This window comes from Merops nubicus, unplaced genomic scaffold, assembly GCF_000691845.1.
Source record: "Merops nubicus isolate BGI_N331 unplaced genomic scaffold, ASM69184v1 scaffold3896, whole genome shotgun sequence".
Taxonomy (NCBI): domain Eukaryota; kingdom Metazoa; phylum Chordata; class Aves; order Coraciiformes; family Meropidae; genus Merops; species Merops nubicus.
The window spans coordinates 4479-19978 of NW_008614178.1; the positions used below are offsets into that span (position 1 = coordinate 4479).

Below are 15500 nucleotides of genomic sequence, written 5' to 3' on the forward strand. Positions count from 1 at the left end.
CGGTGAGGTTGTCGCCACCTCTGTGAACGACCCACTATCAGGGATTGAAAAACATCCAAGCTCATACACACACATCATTGAGACAACACAACGCTAGCAGGTTTATTTAAACCACTAACTGCTATCAGGGATTGAAAAACATCCAAACTCCCACACACACATCATTAAGACAACACAACGCTAGCAGGTTTATTTCCATCTGCCTACCCCCTGCACTGCTGCAAGAGGCTTCTACTAGCACAAAAAGAGAGCCCTCTACAAAAAATAAAAAGATAAAGCAAAACTTCTGTTTCCCATACAGATGAAACACGGAATCCCTGTTTCCAACAGAGCAGTAAGCAGCAGTGACTTACAGATATGCCTAGTCACCCGCTTCAACCTCACCACAGTCAAGTCAGGAAGGGGACTCTCATGAAACCTTTAATTCCAGGGCATGTGAAAAGAGCTCCTTATTTGAAATATTTTTTTGTTGAACTGTATAGTCTCAAAAATATTGTCTCAAGTCCTGCTTTTTCAGTCTTACTCAAGTCAGTGAAGGTTCTGGTGCTGATTCCAGTGGAGTCTAATTCAAAATGACTCAGTAGCTCAGAGAAAGGGCTCCTAGCACTGCACAGCTATGAGCCAGGATGGACTGTCTGGCTTGGCCTCACTGATTCCATGGAAGACTGAAAGAAGGCACTGCAGGATCTGGACAATTTTAAGACCTGATATTACAGATGTGAAATTGAAAGAAAATATATTGTTTGTTATACCAAAAAAAGCTGTTACAACAAACCAGGAATGAAGTATCTTGTTTTAAAGCACTGTACATGAAGATGAAGCTAAAGCATTTTAATTGCTCATCTTTAAACCTGTGGCTCTAATGGTATTGCTGTACAATCAACTTACTCTGTGACACTAAATCTGTATGTAATGCAGTACACATTAAAGCATTAACAAAGGCAAAATTCAGCTGTTGTGGTATGGAAATATTAATTGTCTGAGAGTAGAATAAAGGTATTTCTATGCTCAGTTGCAAAACTTGAGTAGAGAGACATATACACAAGTTTCTAAAACCTGATCAAAAGCCTTTACCTGTGCATTTTTTCATTATAATAGTTTTTAATCAGTATATTCATTTTTTTTCCATGGATAAATAATTTAGTGAATTATTTGTCTCCTGAGCTTTTCAAAATGGTTGTGATTTTATATTGTTGGTTTGGGTTTTTTTGTATATTCAACAGTACAGCAGCTAATTCAAGTTCATATTAAGATACTCAATAGTAACTCAGAGACTTGACCTGGACTTTAGAAAAGACACAGTTCCACATCAAGAACAAACATCTGCATTTCCTGCAGGCACATGATCTTATCTGCACTTAGCTTTACCTTGAAAAGAGCATACAGTTCCTCCAGTTCATCAATAGTAAAAGAAGTCTCTGTCACAATGGTTCGTACCTTTAGAAACAAAATATTAACAGTTGATTTGAACCCTTTCTCACTGAAAAGCTGATTTAATTTCAGAAACTGAGTCCCTGCAAACAGGATTATCTCAGAGCTTACCACGTTGCGCTTCGTGGTATCTTCAAGGGTCTGGATAACTTTCAGCCTCTGTTTGAATCTCATCTGTTCAATTAAATCCGCCCGGATACTTCCAAATTTCTTAGAAGAGAAAAAGGAGTACAGGATAGTCTCTGTATTAACATTTGAAATACTTGGCTTGCCCTTAAGGTATTTGAGAAATTAATGTAATTATGTGACAGACCACAAATGGTAGATTTTTAAAATGCTGTTAAGGCGTTTGTCTAACACATGACAAAGTTATGAAGTTTAGCAACATATCACTAGATTTAATTTACCCCAACAACTTATTTTCATTTAATTTTGAAAGGTCTTCACTAAGTTACAAATCTTCACATTTCAAACTGTGATCTCAGTAGTTAGAAGTCTCTTGGCTATACCACAGAAGTTTCCTAGGGGAAAACCTCTTAGGAACAATATCCTGTGTTTTTGTACATGGGGGAATGCCTCATCCCCAAGGTTTATTTATGTGAAGTGTAAGTATAAGATTTATTTGCCATCAAGGAAACACTTGTAACACACTTAGAAGTGCACAGGTCACCAGCAGGAGCAATAATGCCAGACATCAGGTATGCCAGATGTAAAACTAAGTGGGGTGGCAAGATGTGCTTTCATACAGAAGGGGTTTACACTCCCAGCACAAGGGCATCTACATCAGCAGGGCACAATCTGCCAGCACATGCTTGTGTCATGAAGTTAAGGCTAAAGCTGAGTTTATCTGCAAAACTGTGCACCTCATACCTTGGAAATAAACAGACACTTCATGTACTTGGGGCATTTTGCAAATAAAGAAGTCTTTTGAAAAAACTGGAATCTAGATAAACATCCATGAACATCAAGCATCACAAAACCTTGAAAAAAAGAGGCCTTTTGTGGCTCTGAGGCCACACCTCTTCTAGTAATCAGGGCTTATTCTCTGGTCTGGGGCCCAAATCAGATGGTCTGTTGACATCCACACAACTAAAACTCACGTGGCCTGCAGAAAAAGGAGGTTGTGTGCAGTTACTTTCTGGGAGTGGTCCCTTTCTCCTATTAGCTTTCAAATCATGCAAGGAATTGTTGGAAGAGTGTCAATTGTTCTGGGTCAAAACTGTATCAAACCTTTCAACAGCAGATGAGTGTCAGCAGTTGGGTTACAAAAGCCAAACCCAGATTCTACTATAGATGTAGCTTAAATGTTTAGGCAGTATTTTTCTTTTCCAAATTAACTAAGGCACAGCCCAAGCACAGAACAACCACCCAGGCACATCACAACTCTGCAGATGAGTCTACACTCAATGGAGAGCTAGTAAGCTATGCACAGGTTTTAAAGCTGTAGTGATGACACATTACTTCAGTCAATTCTGTTGTAATTATTATAACACCAGGCTCTATGGCTTCTGAATTAACTCCAAAATTGAATGAAAAGAGGTTTATTACTAAAAAGTAATTTCAGCAAATTAAGAAATTACTGGCAGAGTAAAATGTACTTGTTATGTATATTCTTTTATTTCAAGAATGTTTCTCTGTCAGAAGTAGAAAGTCAGCTCAGTATTATCACAGAAAGGGCTGCTAATTGCTTTACTACCAGAAAAATTAATCTGTATCACTTCAGCTCTCACTGAAGGCTTCTCATTTATGCACCTGACACGCTCACCTAAGAACTGACAGGATCAGAGCATGATGGAAAGCAGCTCTTCCTAAAACCATCAAAATATTGTGCTTCTGCCAGTGCTATGCCTTCACCAAGTTCTCAGACACATCATGAAAAATGTCACAGGACAATCTACAAGGGAAAAGGTTTTCCACTCCTTGGGGAGTTTTGTGTTTGAGGGTTTGAGGGAGGGCAAAGGACTCTAAGCTTTTTTTTTTTTTTTAAGCTGTAGCACTTCCTATTTTTTTTCCTAAACAATAAATGTCTAGAAGATTAAGGATAGGTGATTACCCAGCAAGTACATTTAATACCTTAAAATCTAAAACCAGTAATGATGTTTTCACTTACTTGATGTTTTGCTCTTTGTTCCTGCAACAGAGCTAACAGTGACTTCCCAGCTTTGAGTACACCCAACTAAATGAGGAATCTAAGCCTTTGAGCAACAGATGCCTTCAAGTTTTGCCTTGATAATTTACCATTTAATTGTTGTGTTTCAGTTTTTAATCATCAAAACAACCAATGACTCTCCTGAAACTCATTCTCTTTGCAACCAAATCCTGCTTTCCTCCCAGGTCTTCACTCCCCATGCTATTTGTTTTGCTTAATTATACTGGAGTACAGCTGGTTCTTTATCTAGAAGGAGCTACAAGGTTCTGTGCTGCATAAGCCCCCAAAAGACAGACTGGCTCTGCATGGAGTCAGGTGATTAATCAAAAAGCAGTTAAGCCAATGCAAGCTGTCTTTATGATGAGGGAATCAGAAGACTATAAGGGAAACTGAATTGAACATAAACTTCCTTTTCTCAATTCTAACACAGTGTGAAGAACTTACACATCTAGCTTGATTCATTTTGCCCTTCAGTGTAGAATATGGTAGGGACCACCTACACTCTTGTTAAATAGCTGTCATGGTATTAAAGCAAGAAGGTTATAGGGACACAGAAGTGCCTCTGAAACAGCTGTCATATTGTTAAGTATGAATCTACATTTTGAACTAAAAATACTATTTTACCTTGTGTGTCAATGAAAGGAGAAAAGGAAATTAAGGAAAAGTACTTTTTATTATTAAAAATGTCAGTGGAATCATCAGGGGTGTTTTAATTGATGGCTCATTTTTAAAATTTAAGGACAATGAAACTGGTTTGAAAATTTCAGGCTTTTTGCAGGCTTTGTCCTGTGCTTTACAGATACTAGTTATTACCAACCCCTCTCACCTGAATTTTTTTTAACTTTGGTGATAATACAGAAGGTAGCAGCTCTTGGTCATAGTCAGCACATACTGAAAAAATAAATTTAAAAAAAGGGCAAAAAAAGGTAAAAGAAACAAAGTTCCACTGCTAATAGAAAAACCTTCTGAAATAATATAGATTTCACTACTATTTCAGTCTGGAAAAGCACGAAAAAGCTTAGATGAAAATTAACAGGTTTTTGAATGGCAAGTTCAGCCTTTTGTTTGTAAACCACTTTTTGGTTGTGGGCTGCTCTCCTCCTTTGATGCTGCAGGTTTCTATACAAAACAGCTCCAATTAAAAGCTTTGGTTAAAAGAAAAAGACTAACCCCTTTCCCCTGCCCCATTTCAGACTTCTGAGATGAGTCTGTATCTCTTTTACACTCGTTTCCAAGCAAAGGCAAACTGTAGAGTATGAAATTCCCCTGTAAATCAGAACTAGTGTGAGCTGGCAAGTTTCTGTTAAGAAATCCTATCCTACCTCATAGGAAGACCTGATTAGTCTGAAGATATCCACCTCAGGATAAGGCTCTACATCATCACTGAGCAGGGAGTGAAGATGAGGAATGGGTGGAAGAGTGCTGTCCTTATTAGTTACGCTGTCCAAATATCTGTTGGAGGAAAAAAACAAAAAAGAAGAATTTAGAAACCCAGGATTCATTTGTACCTCCTCCCTTCTGAGGGTTAATAGAATAAGGGTTACATATAGATTATTAAATGTAAAAATGATTAAGCCACTCTCTACTAATGAACTACAACATTTTTGACATCAGGAATTTGACAAATCCTAACACTGTTTTTTCTCACAGGGAGCTAAGGTACCTCTGGTAATTCATTATCCTTATCAAGAAATAGCTCAAACATGGCTAGCCACAAACAAGTGGCTTACTGAACAGATTAGTTGCTTCTGGCTGTTTAAATATACTAAGGGAATTATGACACCATGGGAATAGGGGTCAGTGTGCTTCAGTCCACACACCTCCCTGTCCTACCACTGCCCAACCTCGCTGCAAAGGGGCTCTAAGGGCTTGTTCCTCCCACCATAGATCATCTGTCTTCTACCCTGTGGCTGCAGAACACTTAAATCCTCAGCAAGCTCTGGGGCTTTCTTCAGAGAAAACACAACCAGTCTTCTTTAATCCCAAAGAGATCAAAACCAGACTTCAGTAAGGCTGTACTAATGAAATTTATTAGGAAAAAGATTTCTGAAGTTTCAGTAGCATCTTGAAAACTAAAGATTGCTACCAAACATGAGGAAAACTGAGTTTACTCTCAGCAGTACTAGTCTGTATGGAACAACTCAATGCAGCCTATTTATCATCCTCCTGTTACACTGAAATCTATCAACTCAAGAGCCTACCTAACTCTTCTGAGTTCTGTTCAGTCCATTGACAAAACAATTTCCTTGAGATCAAGGCTTTTTTTGTTAGCAGCATTTAAAAAGGAGGAGGTAAAACATGAAGTAACAAAACCCACGTAAGCAACTAAATCAACCAAGATTAGTTTCTATAACCAGGTTTGGGAAGTTTATTTGAATGTCTTGAAATAAGAATTTGTAGCTTGTTGGTCACTTAGTATTATTTTAGGAAAATATAAAGAATACTTTGTATGGGTGAAAGGGGTCTATAAGATTTGCATATTTTGTACTAGTTTAAATTGAGTATTTCAACACAGAGGAACACAAATCAGAAAAAGTGAGCAAAGAGAAAAATAAAGAGACTTTATTTGGTGTAATAAATACCTTCCCAAGACCGTCATGGCTTCTCCATCATCTTTACAGTTAAGCAGCTTGTCTACATTAGCATCGAGGACAGCAAGTGCTAATTGAAATATCACCTTTATTCCTTCACAGAAGAAACAATCCACAACCACCACTGCACTTTCAAAGGGCATTACACTGAGGAAAAGGGTGAGGAACCAGGACAGGGAAATGGTGGAGATCACACCCAAGTCCTGCATGCAGTCATACAGCTGGGGAACATAGTCACGAGCCAGCTCTTCAAAGACACCCTGATCCACCAGTGCTCCTGTGGACAATAAGGTTGGATGTCCATTAATTTGGGAGGAACTGAGCAGAGTGCCATTTAGGGGAGAAAAATATCTATACATATATATACAAACACAAAACATAAGAATAGTCTATGTGATGCTTACACACGTTTTCTCACTTGCAGGTAAGTAACAGATTCTATTCCACTACTGAGTTGCACACAGAAATTGAACTGGGATTTTTTTGTTTGTTTTAATTATACACTTCACAAAAGCTGAAAAAAAGGTTAATTTGGTCTAGCACCTACAGAAGTAATATGACAGCTTAGAACTTATTACTAATTAGAGTAAGATTCCTCAGCATTACCTGTTGGTGGATGCCAAGACAACTGCCTGAGAGGGTTTATTTTTATTTATTTTTGAGAGCACTTCTTTCAAGAGAACCATGTTATACACACCTGTGCCATAACATCAGTGTCTCAGGCTGGCCAGGAAAACCATTTCTAAGGCTGAATGTGTATCTCAAGCATTTGTGAGCTACAGTAAAAACAGTTCCCCTGATAAACTGAAGAGCCCTTCACTTACACGTACACCAGGAAACTGTCTGACAACAGCAGCTTCAGGATACTTGTGCCCTTTCAAATCAGAGGCAAACAGGCACAAAGACTTCTGCAAATTCCCAGGGCTCCTGTTTCCACCTTACCTTAATTAGATAATTGGATCATGCAATCTCTATTTTATTTACTTTAAGCCCTCTTTAGAATGAGATCTAATCCCTAAATGAAAAGGTATCAACCATCACAGTATCTCTTCAGGGCACTACTTCTATGTTCCTGATCAAGCTGTCTTGCCACCAGCATTCACAGTTGTATCTATGCCACACATACATCAACATCTATGCTTGTTCAATACAAATAATACCAGTTAATTGGGTTATTTTTTGTACTGCCATTCTAGAAAATTTCCCCATAACATACCAACAACTCTTGTGTTGTAGTAGTCAGGCAGCATACGTTCACACAGAGCCACCAGCAACCAGAAGGCTTCCTCTTCTTTTGCATAAAGCAGGAGTACTGAAGTCACAATATTCATAGCCTAAAAGAAAAACAAAAATTGCTAGACCCATTTTTTCAGTATCTAGCCAGTAACTGGCAGAAAAGTGGTTACCATGGTTAGGAAATCAGCTACATCTCCCCCTGCAGACTCAAAAAGGTTCAGGTATTTTCCTGTAAAACAGCAGGCAGTGTTTTCCCAGTGTTCAAACAAAGGCTGAAGAAAGCCTCAAATCAGAAGAAAACGTTAGGGTTTTTTTGTTTGTTTGTTTGTTTTTAAAAATAAAAAAGAAAATCAAGATTTCTTTTATAATCAAGGGCCTACTCAAGTCTGCAAGCATCCAGTTATGCTGCTGCCGATACTCTGCCAACAGTTGCTCCTGGGGAATCTGGGTCTGAAGCAGACAAAATGCCTCCTACAGCTTTCCTGATGGCCACTGTGGCACCACTCCTCACTGGGGCATCCTGCCCTCCCCAGGCTTCCTGCTCCTGGGGGTAGATCAAGACCTGGCATCTGTTTGCTGAGCCAGATGCCTGTAACAGTGTCAGTCGTGCCCACCCAGAGCAGAATGAAGCAGGAATCTCCTGCTGTCACTCACTCTCCACGTTTGGCTGTGTACATGAGGGGTTTTTATGGCCTGTTACACTCCATTTCAAATGTCACAGCATTGTACAGTGACCTCTGAATTATTTACTTACAGCCTTCTACTAGGCTGTTAGTCTGAAGAAATGAAGCATTTTGGTACCATTTTCTTCTCAGCTTGCCTCCTAAAGAATTAGCTGCCCACTTTGGATCCTCTAACAGTTTACGACTCCAGCTTGAGCATTACCTGTTTGAAACATTAACTAAGCTTTCAGCTGAAACTCAGAACAACTTTACAGCTCTGTCAAGTCTACACCATAGCTTTTTATCTTGTCTACCATGTATGAAATACTTGAGTGCCTGAATTCTCCCTGTAACTGTGAATCAGCATTCTTAAAGCTGCAAGGCTATTGACAACTATTGTGACCACTTTAGGAACCAGAACCACAGTGTCCACTGTTCCTCTGTTAAACCACCTTTACACAAAGTTGTTGTAACCATTACTTACTATTATATTTGTTATTAAATAATTTATGATGGTATCTGCTTGCACTTTCACTTGTGTGTTGTCCTGCTTAGGACTCTCAACAGTCAGACATGAATTCATGAGTATTAACAAGCCTGATTAACGTTTCCTTTTTGCAAAAATAGGTAGGAAGGCAAAAAGAGGACCCAGGTGATACATGTTACATAGCAAGGAAGAATATTTGGAACCAGAAACTAAAGTGACCTGAATCACAGGCATAAGAACTCCAAAGCCATGCACTGGTCAGCATTAACTCTACCAATACATAGTTGTGTATACGGTGCTAAGATGTCTTCTGGGGTGCTTTATTATTTGGTGGTTGTGTTTCTTTGGGTGTGGTAGGGTTTTTTTTTAGTTTTGTTTTGAATTAACTGAATGGCATAATTGACAAAAAGTAAAGGATCTTCTGTAGGGTTATTACAGCTAATACACTGAATAAGTAGTTATAAATTTAAGGCTAAAATTAAAGCTAGTTGGTTGGGTGTATTTTCCCTGCCTAAAAGAAGAGATTCTTCAGAGTCCATTTGTCATTTTCTGTAGCTGCACTTCAGGATAGCTCTGTCCAGTCTCTGGGTCTAGGGGCAGGAAACAGAAAAAAAAACAGAAAAAGAAAGAGGCTTACAGAAAATGATGCACATCTCTCACAGCACGTGCTGCCAATACTTCTGTTAGAGCAGGTCCTTGTGTCACACCCCCCTGACCTCAGCATTACTGTCATTCTGCAGCACTGAGCCTTCACCTCACAGCATTATATGTGTACTGGTGTCCTTTACACAGCCAAATACTCGTGTACATGACTGAGGAAATAGGAGTGTGAGGAAAGAACTGGAATTCTAGACATGGAAGGAGGGCCAAGAGCACTGAGACTTCACCTCACAGCATTATACATGCACTGGTGTCCTTTACACAGCCAAATACATGACTGAGGAAATAGGAGTGTGAGGAAAGAACTGGAATTCTAGACATGGAAGGAGGGCCAAGGTTGTTTCAGTTACCTGACAGTATCCTATGTTTGGATTTCTGAAAGCATAAGCTGTCAAGACTCTCCTCAGAGCTGCAATGCCCATCTCGTTCTGGAAGGCAGGGTGCTCTGGCAGGGAGCGGTGCAGGTCCCTCTCTATCTCTTCTGTAGCAAGATTGTACTTCCCCATTGATTTCTCCACGAGGTCCTCATAATAGCCAGGATGTGTGGCCATTTCATTAATTGCTCCTGGGAGTGGGAGAACAGTATTAAAATCAAAGAAACAAAGCAAGGGTTAGCAGACACAGTACCCCAACACAATGATCTTTCACTCTTCTATCTTGTACATCACCAACAAGCACTTCAGAAGCAAATATGCAAGCTTATTTTTGTAAAAGTGATTAAAAAATAATATGAAAGGGATGTGCTTAAGTGATTGAGGCATCACCCCTTCTTGTGTTCTCCTCTAGAGGCATTTTACAACAAGGCTTTAAAAAGGAAGATAAAGCCTCTCTCTCTCTCAGCCAGAAAGAAACAAGAGACATGAAGAACAAACCAGCTGTGAAGTCCTCTGGTATCATGAACTCTCTCTGCAGCTGGCTGTGGCTTTGATTTTCCTAAAGAACTCAAAACATGCCTCTGAGAAGGCTACTTGCTCTGAGGATGGATTAATGCTTGGTTGCAGAAACTATCTCTCAACCAAAAGTAAGAAACAGGATCTCCTGAGCTCTATTCCTGCCTCTGAAAGGATCTGTCACCCTGGGCAAGGCCCTTGGCCTGTCTCAGGGACACCACTGCACGTTCACAGAGTTGCTATGAGATTTCACTGCTGACTTTAAAAACCTCTCTGGAAATTAGAATCTCAGCAGCAAAGCACAAAGTAACACTCATGGAAAACACTAATTATGCAAACACCATGGAAATTGGCCCAAACTAGCTATTCATCAGACACAGGACACATCTGTGCACTCCTGTGTTTATCTTCTGAAAGCATTTGTTTAATGCCCAGCAAAGAGATGGACAAGATTAAGCTTTATTGGAAAAAAAACAACAACAACAAAAAGACAGCAAAGCAGAAAGCATCATGAGGTCATCATGCAAAGTCCCTAGTGTGCTCATATCCTAAGTAGTGTGGGTAGCTGTGGTAACTATCTCAGGGAGAGGCAAAGCTAGAAAAGGCATACAGTAAATGAAAGCTTATGAAGGAAGCCTGACAGATGGACTGATTTCCATATAACTAGTAATAAAATGAATAAAATACCCCAACTTTGAAAAGAAGTCTAAGAGGACACAGACCTAGAGTATCTTTGATGGCAGAGAAGATTGACAGAAATATTTTCTCACTATTTTTCACACACTGGGGCACCTAATCAAGTAACTTTAAAAAAAAATATATTGAAAAAGGTAGTGGTTCCAAGAAACATGCTTAAACTTTGGGATTCCTTGCAACAACTTGCTGTGAAGGCCAAAAGCTTAACTGGATTCAGAAACAACTAAATAAATGGGAAGCAGGCCTGCTGGTGGTTGTTGAACACGAAGAAACTAGGCTATGGACTGCTGGCTTTTGGTAACAAGAGTGTGTATTCTGCTTTTTTGGACTCTTCCCTAATTCTTTCAGCCTGTTTGAGAAAGGATATTTACTGGTCTGAACAGAACTCTTGGCTGTACCAGTCTGGTGCCTGCTAACAATCACAGCCACACTTGCTCGAAATATTTTTAGATGCTTATTAACTGCACCTTTAAACATCTTTTAAATCCTTTCTTCCCTCATAGCCCACAGCCATATTCAGATGAATACCTACCTGAAAATAGCAGCCAAAGTTCCCCTCTCATGCTTTCTGGAATACCCTTCAGCACAAGGTCTCTGGTTTTCTCTGTACGATACATACAGACTCCTTGGCCGTACTCAGCAAAGTGAATCTTCCAGGCCTGTTCCTTCAAAAACTCTTTAGCCTACAAGCAAAGCAAGGCATAAATATGCAGCTTCTCTCTGCCCCACTGAAGTGCTAAGTGCTAAAAAGCCCACAACATCCCAACTTTCCACGTGAGTAAGAAATAACTTGGCTACAGCCCAACTCTCCTCTTAATGGGCTGTCTCCTCCCATTTCTTAGCTGCTACCTAAGCAGACCTTTATGTAAAACAATATTGTTGAAGCAGTTGTACTTAAGAGCAGGCACACCACCTCTCCATTTTCACATCCAACTTGCTTTTTTTATGTAGTGAAGTTATTTGTACTGATGGAACGACAGCATGTTCAGTGCTTTATTTCTGCCGCAGAACAAAACTCTTCTGGGTCAGAAACATGGATTTGAAAGAAAACGTAACTTAACAACCTTCTCAGTGAGGTAGAGCACTCCAAGGTGTACTTTACCAGCTTGGGGTTGAACTCCTCAGGGGACCTGCGCCGATACATGGTCATTAGAGCCTGAGTTGCTGTTGGAATGCCATTGTCATTGAGATTGAACTGGCGCTCTCCCTCCGACTCCGAGCTCAGGCTTTTATGAGGGCTGGCAGATATTAAACTACTGGATCTGGTGAACACCTGTAGAAAGCAGGCACAAGCAATGCAGACACGGGGCTGAGAAAGAGTCTGGACTTTTCATTTTACTTCAAAATTTATACATAATTTAGTAACAAAAATTGAGCAAATTAAATCACCCAAGTACATTCACAGGCTGAGCAGAAATTAAACCAGTGTAGAATAATGAAATGGTTCCCAGTTTCTCAACAGCTCCTCCCTCCCTGCCAAGTGATCAAATCCCATTATTAGAATTGCTAAAGTAGTGTTAGCATTAAGTAGCTCTCTAGGCAATCAAAGCAGGCTCCTGTCAGCACCACAGGACTGTTGACTCCACAAGTGGCTCCCTGACTGCCCAGAATGTAAGAGGGACATATAACATTTGTACCTGTGTATACACCTATACACACTTACATCTGCATAGATATTTACACAGACATACACAAAAGGAACCATTTTGTTCCCTTCACTTTTTTTTAAAAAAAAAGATGTTCTACAGAAAAGTCAACCCTGTCAGATTGTGATATGAAAGACAAATATTTTGAAGAAAAAGCATTTTGTGATTTCTCAAACAGGTTTGAGAATGTGTCACAGTAAGATCTCATACAGCAGTTCACACCAAACATCTGAAATCTTGCAATTATGAATTTGTGTTTATAATTCAGTAGGTAGAATACATATATCCATTTAGGGCATTGATACATAAAACCTAGGAATTCAACAGAAGCCTTGATATTCAGAGTGCCTGAGAAATGTTTATCAAATCTTATCTTTTAAGAGCCATTTATGTTGCATAGGCAAATAGGGAGGTGGTTCAGAACAGGGACATTTGATGTTCATGACAGGGTTTGGGGTTCTTCTCTTAGATCAAATGTTCCAAAGTTTGCTAGCAGTGCTCATGCAAACTTGTTCAGCTCAGTTTTCTGAAGAATCAAAGGATGAGATACAGCAGCTAACGTCTTGAATAAAATGAATTCCACATCCACTGATAATTTCATCAAAATATTAAAACTTCAGAATTACATTTTTACTTGGAGACGTTGACAGATAATAAATGGTATTATTCAATCAGCCAATAGTTAATATGACACTTTCCAATGAGATACATTGCCATTTCAGAACGTGGCAGCAGGAGTTAGAGTAGCTCTTCCACAGCAGTGGTGGTCTAGCATGAAAAATAGATCTAACATGAAAAAAAACCAGATATCCTAACATTTTAAGTGTTCAGCTTAAGGACACTAAAGTCATTAAGACAAAAGAACTAACATTTCTGTGTAGAAAGCTTTAGGTTTACAAAAACAGTTTTTTCCTGACCTCTCTCTCCCTCCACCAGTTAAAATCCTCTTTTTCTAGTAAGCGATTCATGTTCCTCCACATACCTCATCATCTGAGCTGATACAGCTTCCAGAAATGTTTTTTTCCAAGTATATTTTTGAAGTGGTTTGCTGCAGGAAGTCCGAGATCCTCTGTACAAGGAAGTCTCTGTCTTTCAAGTTGGCAAAGAGGAAAGTCATTCTGTTTTTTGTGCTGATTGATAACGGGCTGGGCAACACACTGGAGCTGTCTGCCTTTTCCACTATTGTCACCTAGGCAGAAACAGCAGCTACAGCTTAAGATCTTTAATTAATCACATTGCTTGGTCTAAGAAACCATCTTAATACAATAAACCTATGCCCCTTCCCCCCCTTATACTGATCACTATGGAATCGGTGTGGGAAAACAAGATTTGGATACAAGGATTTAAGAGGGGATGAACACTCCTGTTCTACTGTATTCTAGCTGCATACTGTGGTAATTATTCTTGCAGCTGGATTTTCATGGTGTACAGAAACTTGGAACAGAGGGAAACTAACCCCAGGTCCTTCTTTACAAAGGAAAACATCTGACCCTGAAAGGTGGGGGTTTGTTTGACTTTTGGTTGCTAGTGAAATGGTCACTGATCTAAGGGAACTCCAGCCTGTAAACAGTGCTCACAGCAAAATCTACTGAGTACAGGGCACCTTAACACAAAAATCTCAGGGATAAGTCATTAGTTGTAGATGAATTACATAACAGCTGCATGTTCTAAACTTTCCCAATTACTACCCTTAAAACCAAATAAATTCACAAATGCAGATAATCATAAAAAACCTCCCCTCTGTATTTTTAATTGCACTAAACATATTCTATTTACTTAACATCTACTTTAAGCAGTCAGCTTTAAAAGTGGAAGCATGCCAATTTGTAAAATGCTGACAAATTTTCCATAGTTTATTTCAAGAATAAATGATTACAAGTCTGTGTGAAGGGACAATTAATATCTTTAGTATTATGAATTTTTTTTTTTTTTTTTTTTATAGCTGACAAAAGCAAATTTTCAAAGCAAGTCTTTAATAAAAGTTCCACTCATCAGTCTAGGAAATTTCATTGTTCATCCCTCCCTACAGGGGACAAAAAGTACCACCATGGGGCTGTAAATCAGAATATAAATTGTGGGAGAGGAAGGACTCATCAGGGTTGTAAAAACTGACAGAGAAAACTCCCTGTGAATTTCAGCAGCAGGAACTTTGAACTAGGACACAGAATCATTAAATATTACTCAGAACACATTAGAACAGTAGATTAGAACATGAGATTAAAAGGATCAAAAGAGGGTTTTCTTCAGCAATGAAAAAAACAAAGCAAGGATGCAGTTTCCAAGAAGATATTGCTTTATTTTTTGCCCTGTAAATTTACAAAGACATAAATTTACCTCTCGAAGAGGGATGATAAGGCTGCACAAGTTCTCTTCTTTACTAGTAAAGCAAATGTAGTTTGTAGAAACAAACATCTGACCCAAAATGTGCATTTTGTTGAATGGAGTCCAGAGAGTACAGTCTGTGTGTCCATCTAACTTCTCATCCTTGGGAAGTCGGAACAACGCACGGTATCTCTCGCTCTTGGCTCTGGCATCAAGATCTCTGAAAAAAGACCCACAAAAAGCTTTTCTTGTTTTAAAAAATACATAAAACATTTTAAGATGTATTTTATACAAATCGTTGCAAGTTAGCTGCAACATACAAGTCAAGTGAAGCACTGGATGTACAGCAAAACAACGGAAATAGTTTGTGTGTGAGAGATGTACAGTCTACAAACAAGCACTAGTTAATATTTTGTATTATTCACTAGCACAATCAAAACATTAAATAACAAACAAGTTAACAAGAACCTACCAAACTGTAGTATGATAGCTATAAAAGAAGCAGAAATATTTTCTAGATTACTGCTCATCCCTTGGAATTTTGTGCCATTTTTTGTATGTCTGTTACCTAAAATAAGTTCTAGATAGAATTCATCATCTGGAGTAATTCTTCAATTCCAGTTATGAGATCAAGTATGAATGTTAGGCACATTTCTTAATAGCACTTCAATCACTTTACTACCTTCCCTTGGTAACACAAAAGGGCCTTACACCTAATGCAGCCAGTGTA

At 39.0% G+C, this 15500-nt stretch overlaps 1 protein-coding gene across 1 annotated transcript in view; it reads right to left on the reverse strand.

Annotated features, from left to right (window-relative positions):
• TBC1D9 (TBC1 domain family, member 9 (with GRAM domain)) overlaps nt 1–15500 on the reverse strand; it is a gene marked incomplete at both ends in the record, with an annotated part of 29191 nt that overhangs the window by 4133 nt on the left and 9558 nt on the right. Inside the window, 10 exons of the mRNA XM_008942116.1 lie at nt 1322–1437; nt 1543–1641; nt 4903–5032; nt 6163–6448; nt 7388–7505; nt 9567–9781; nt 11335–11485; nt 11905–12075; nt 13431–13637; nt 14783–14990. Of these exons, the coding sequence (XP_008940364.1) occupies nt 1322–1437; nt 1543–1641; nt 4903–5032; nt 6163–6448; nt 7388–7505; nt 9567–9781; nt 11335–11485; nt 11905–12075; nt 13431–13637; nt 14783–14990 (1701 nt within the window). The remainder of the gene's footprint in view (nt 1–1321; nt 1438–1542; nt 1642–4902; nt 5033–6162; nt 6449–7387; nt 7506–9566; nt 9782–11334; nt 11486–11904; nt 12076–13430; nt 13638–14782; nt 14991–15500) is intronic.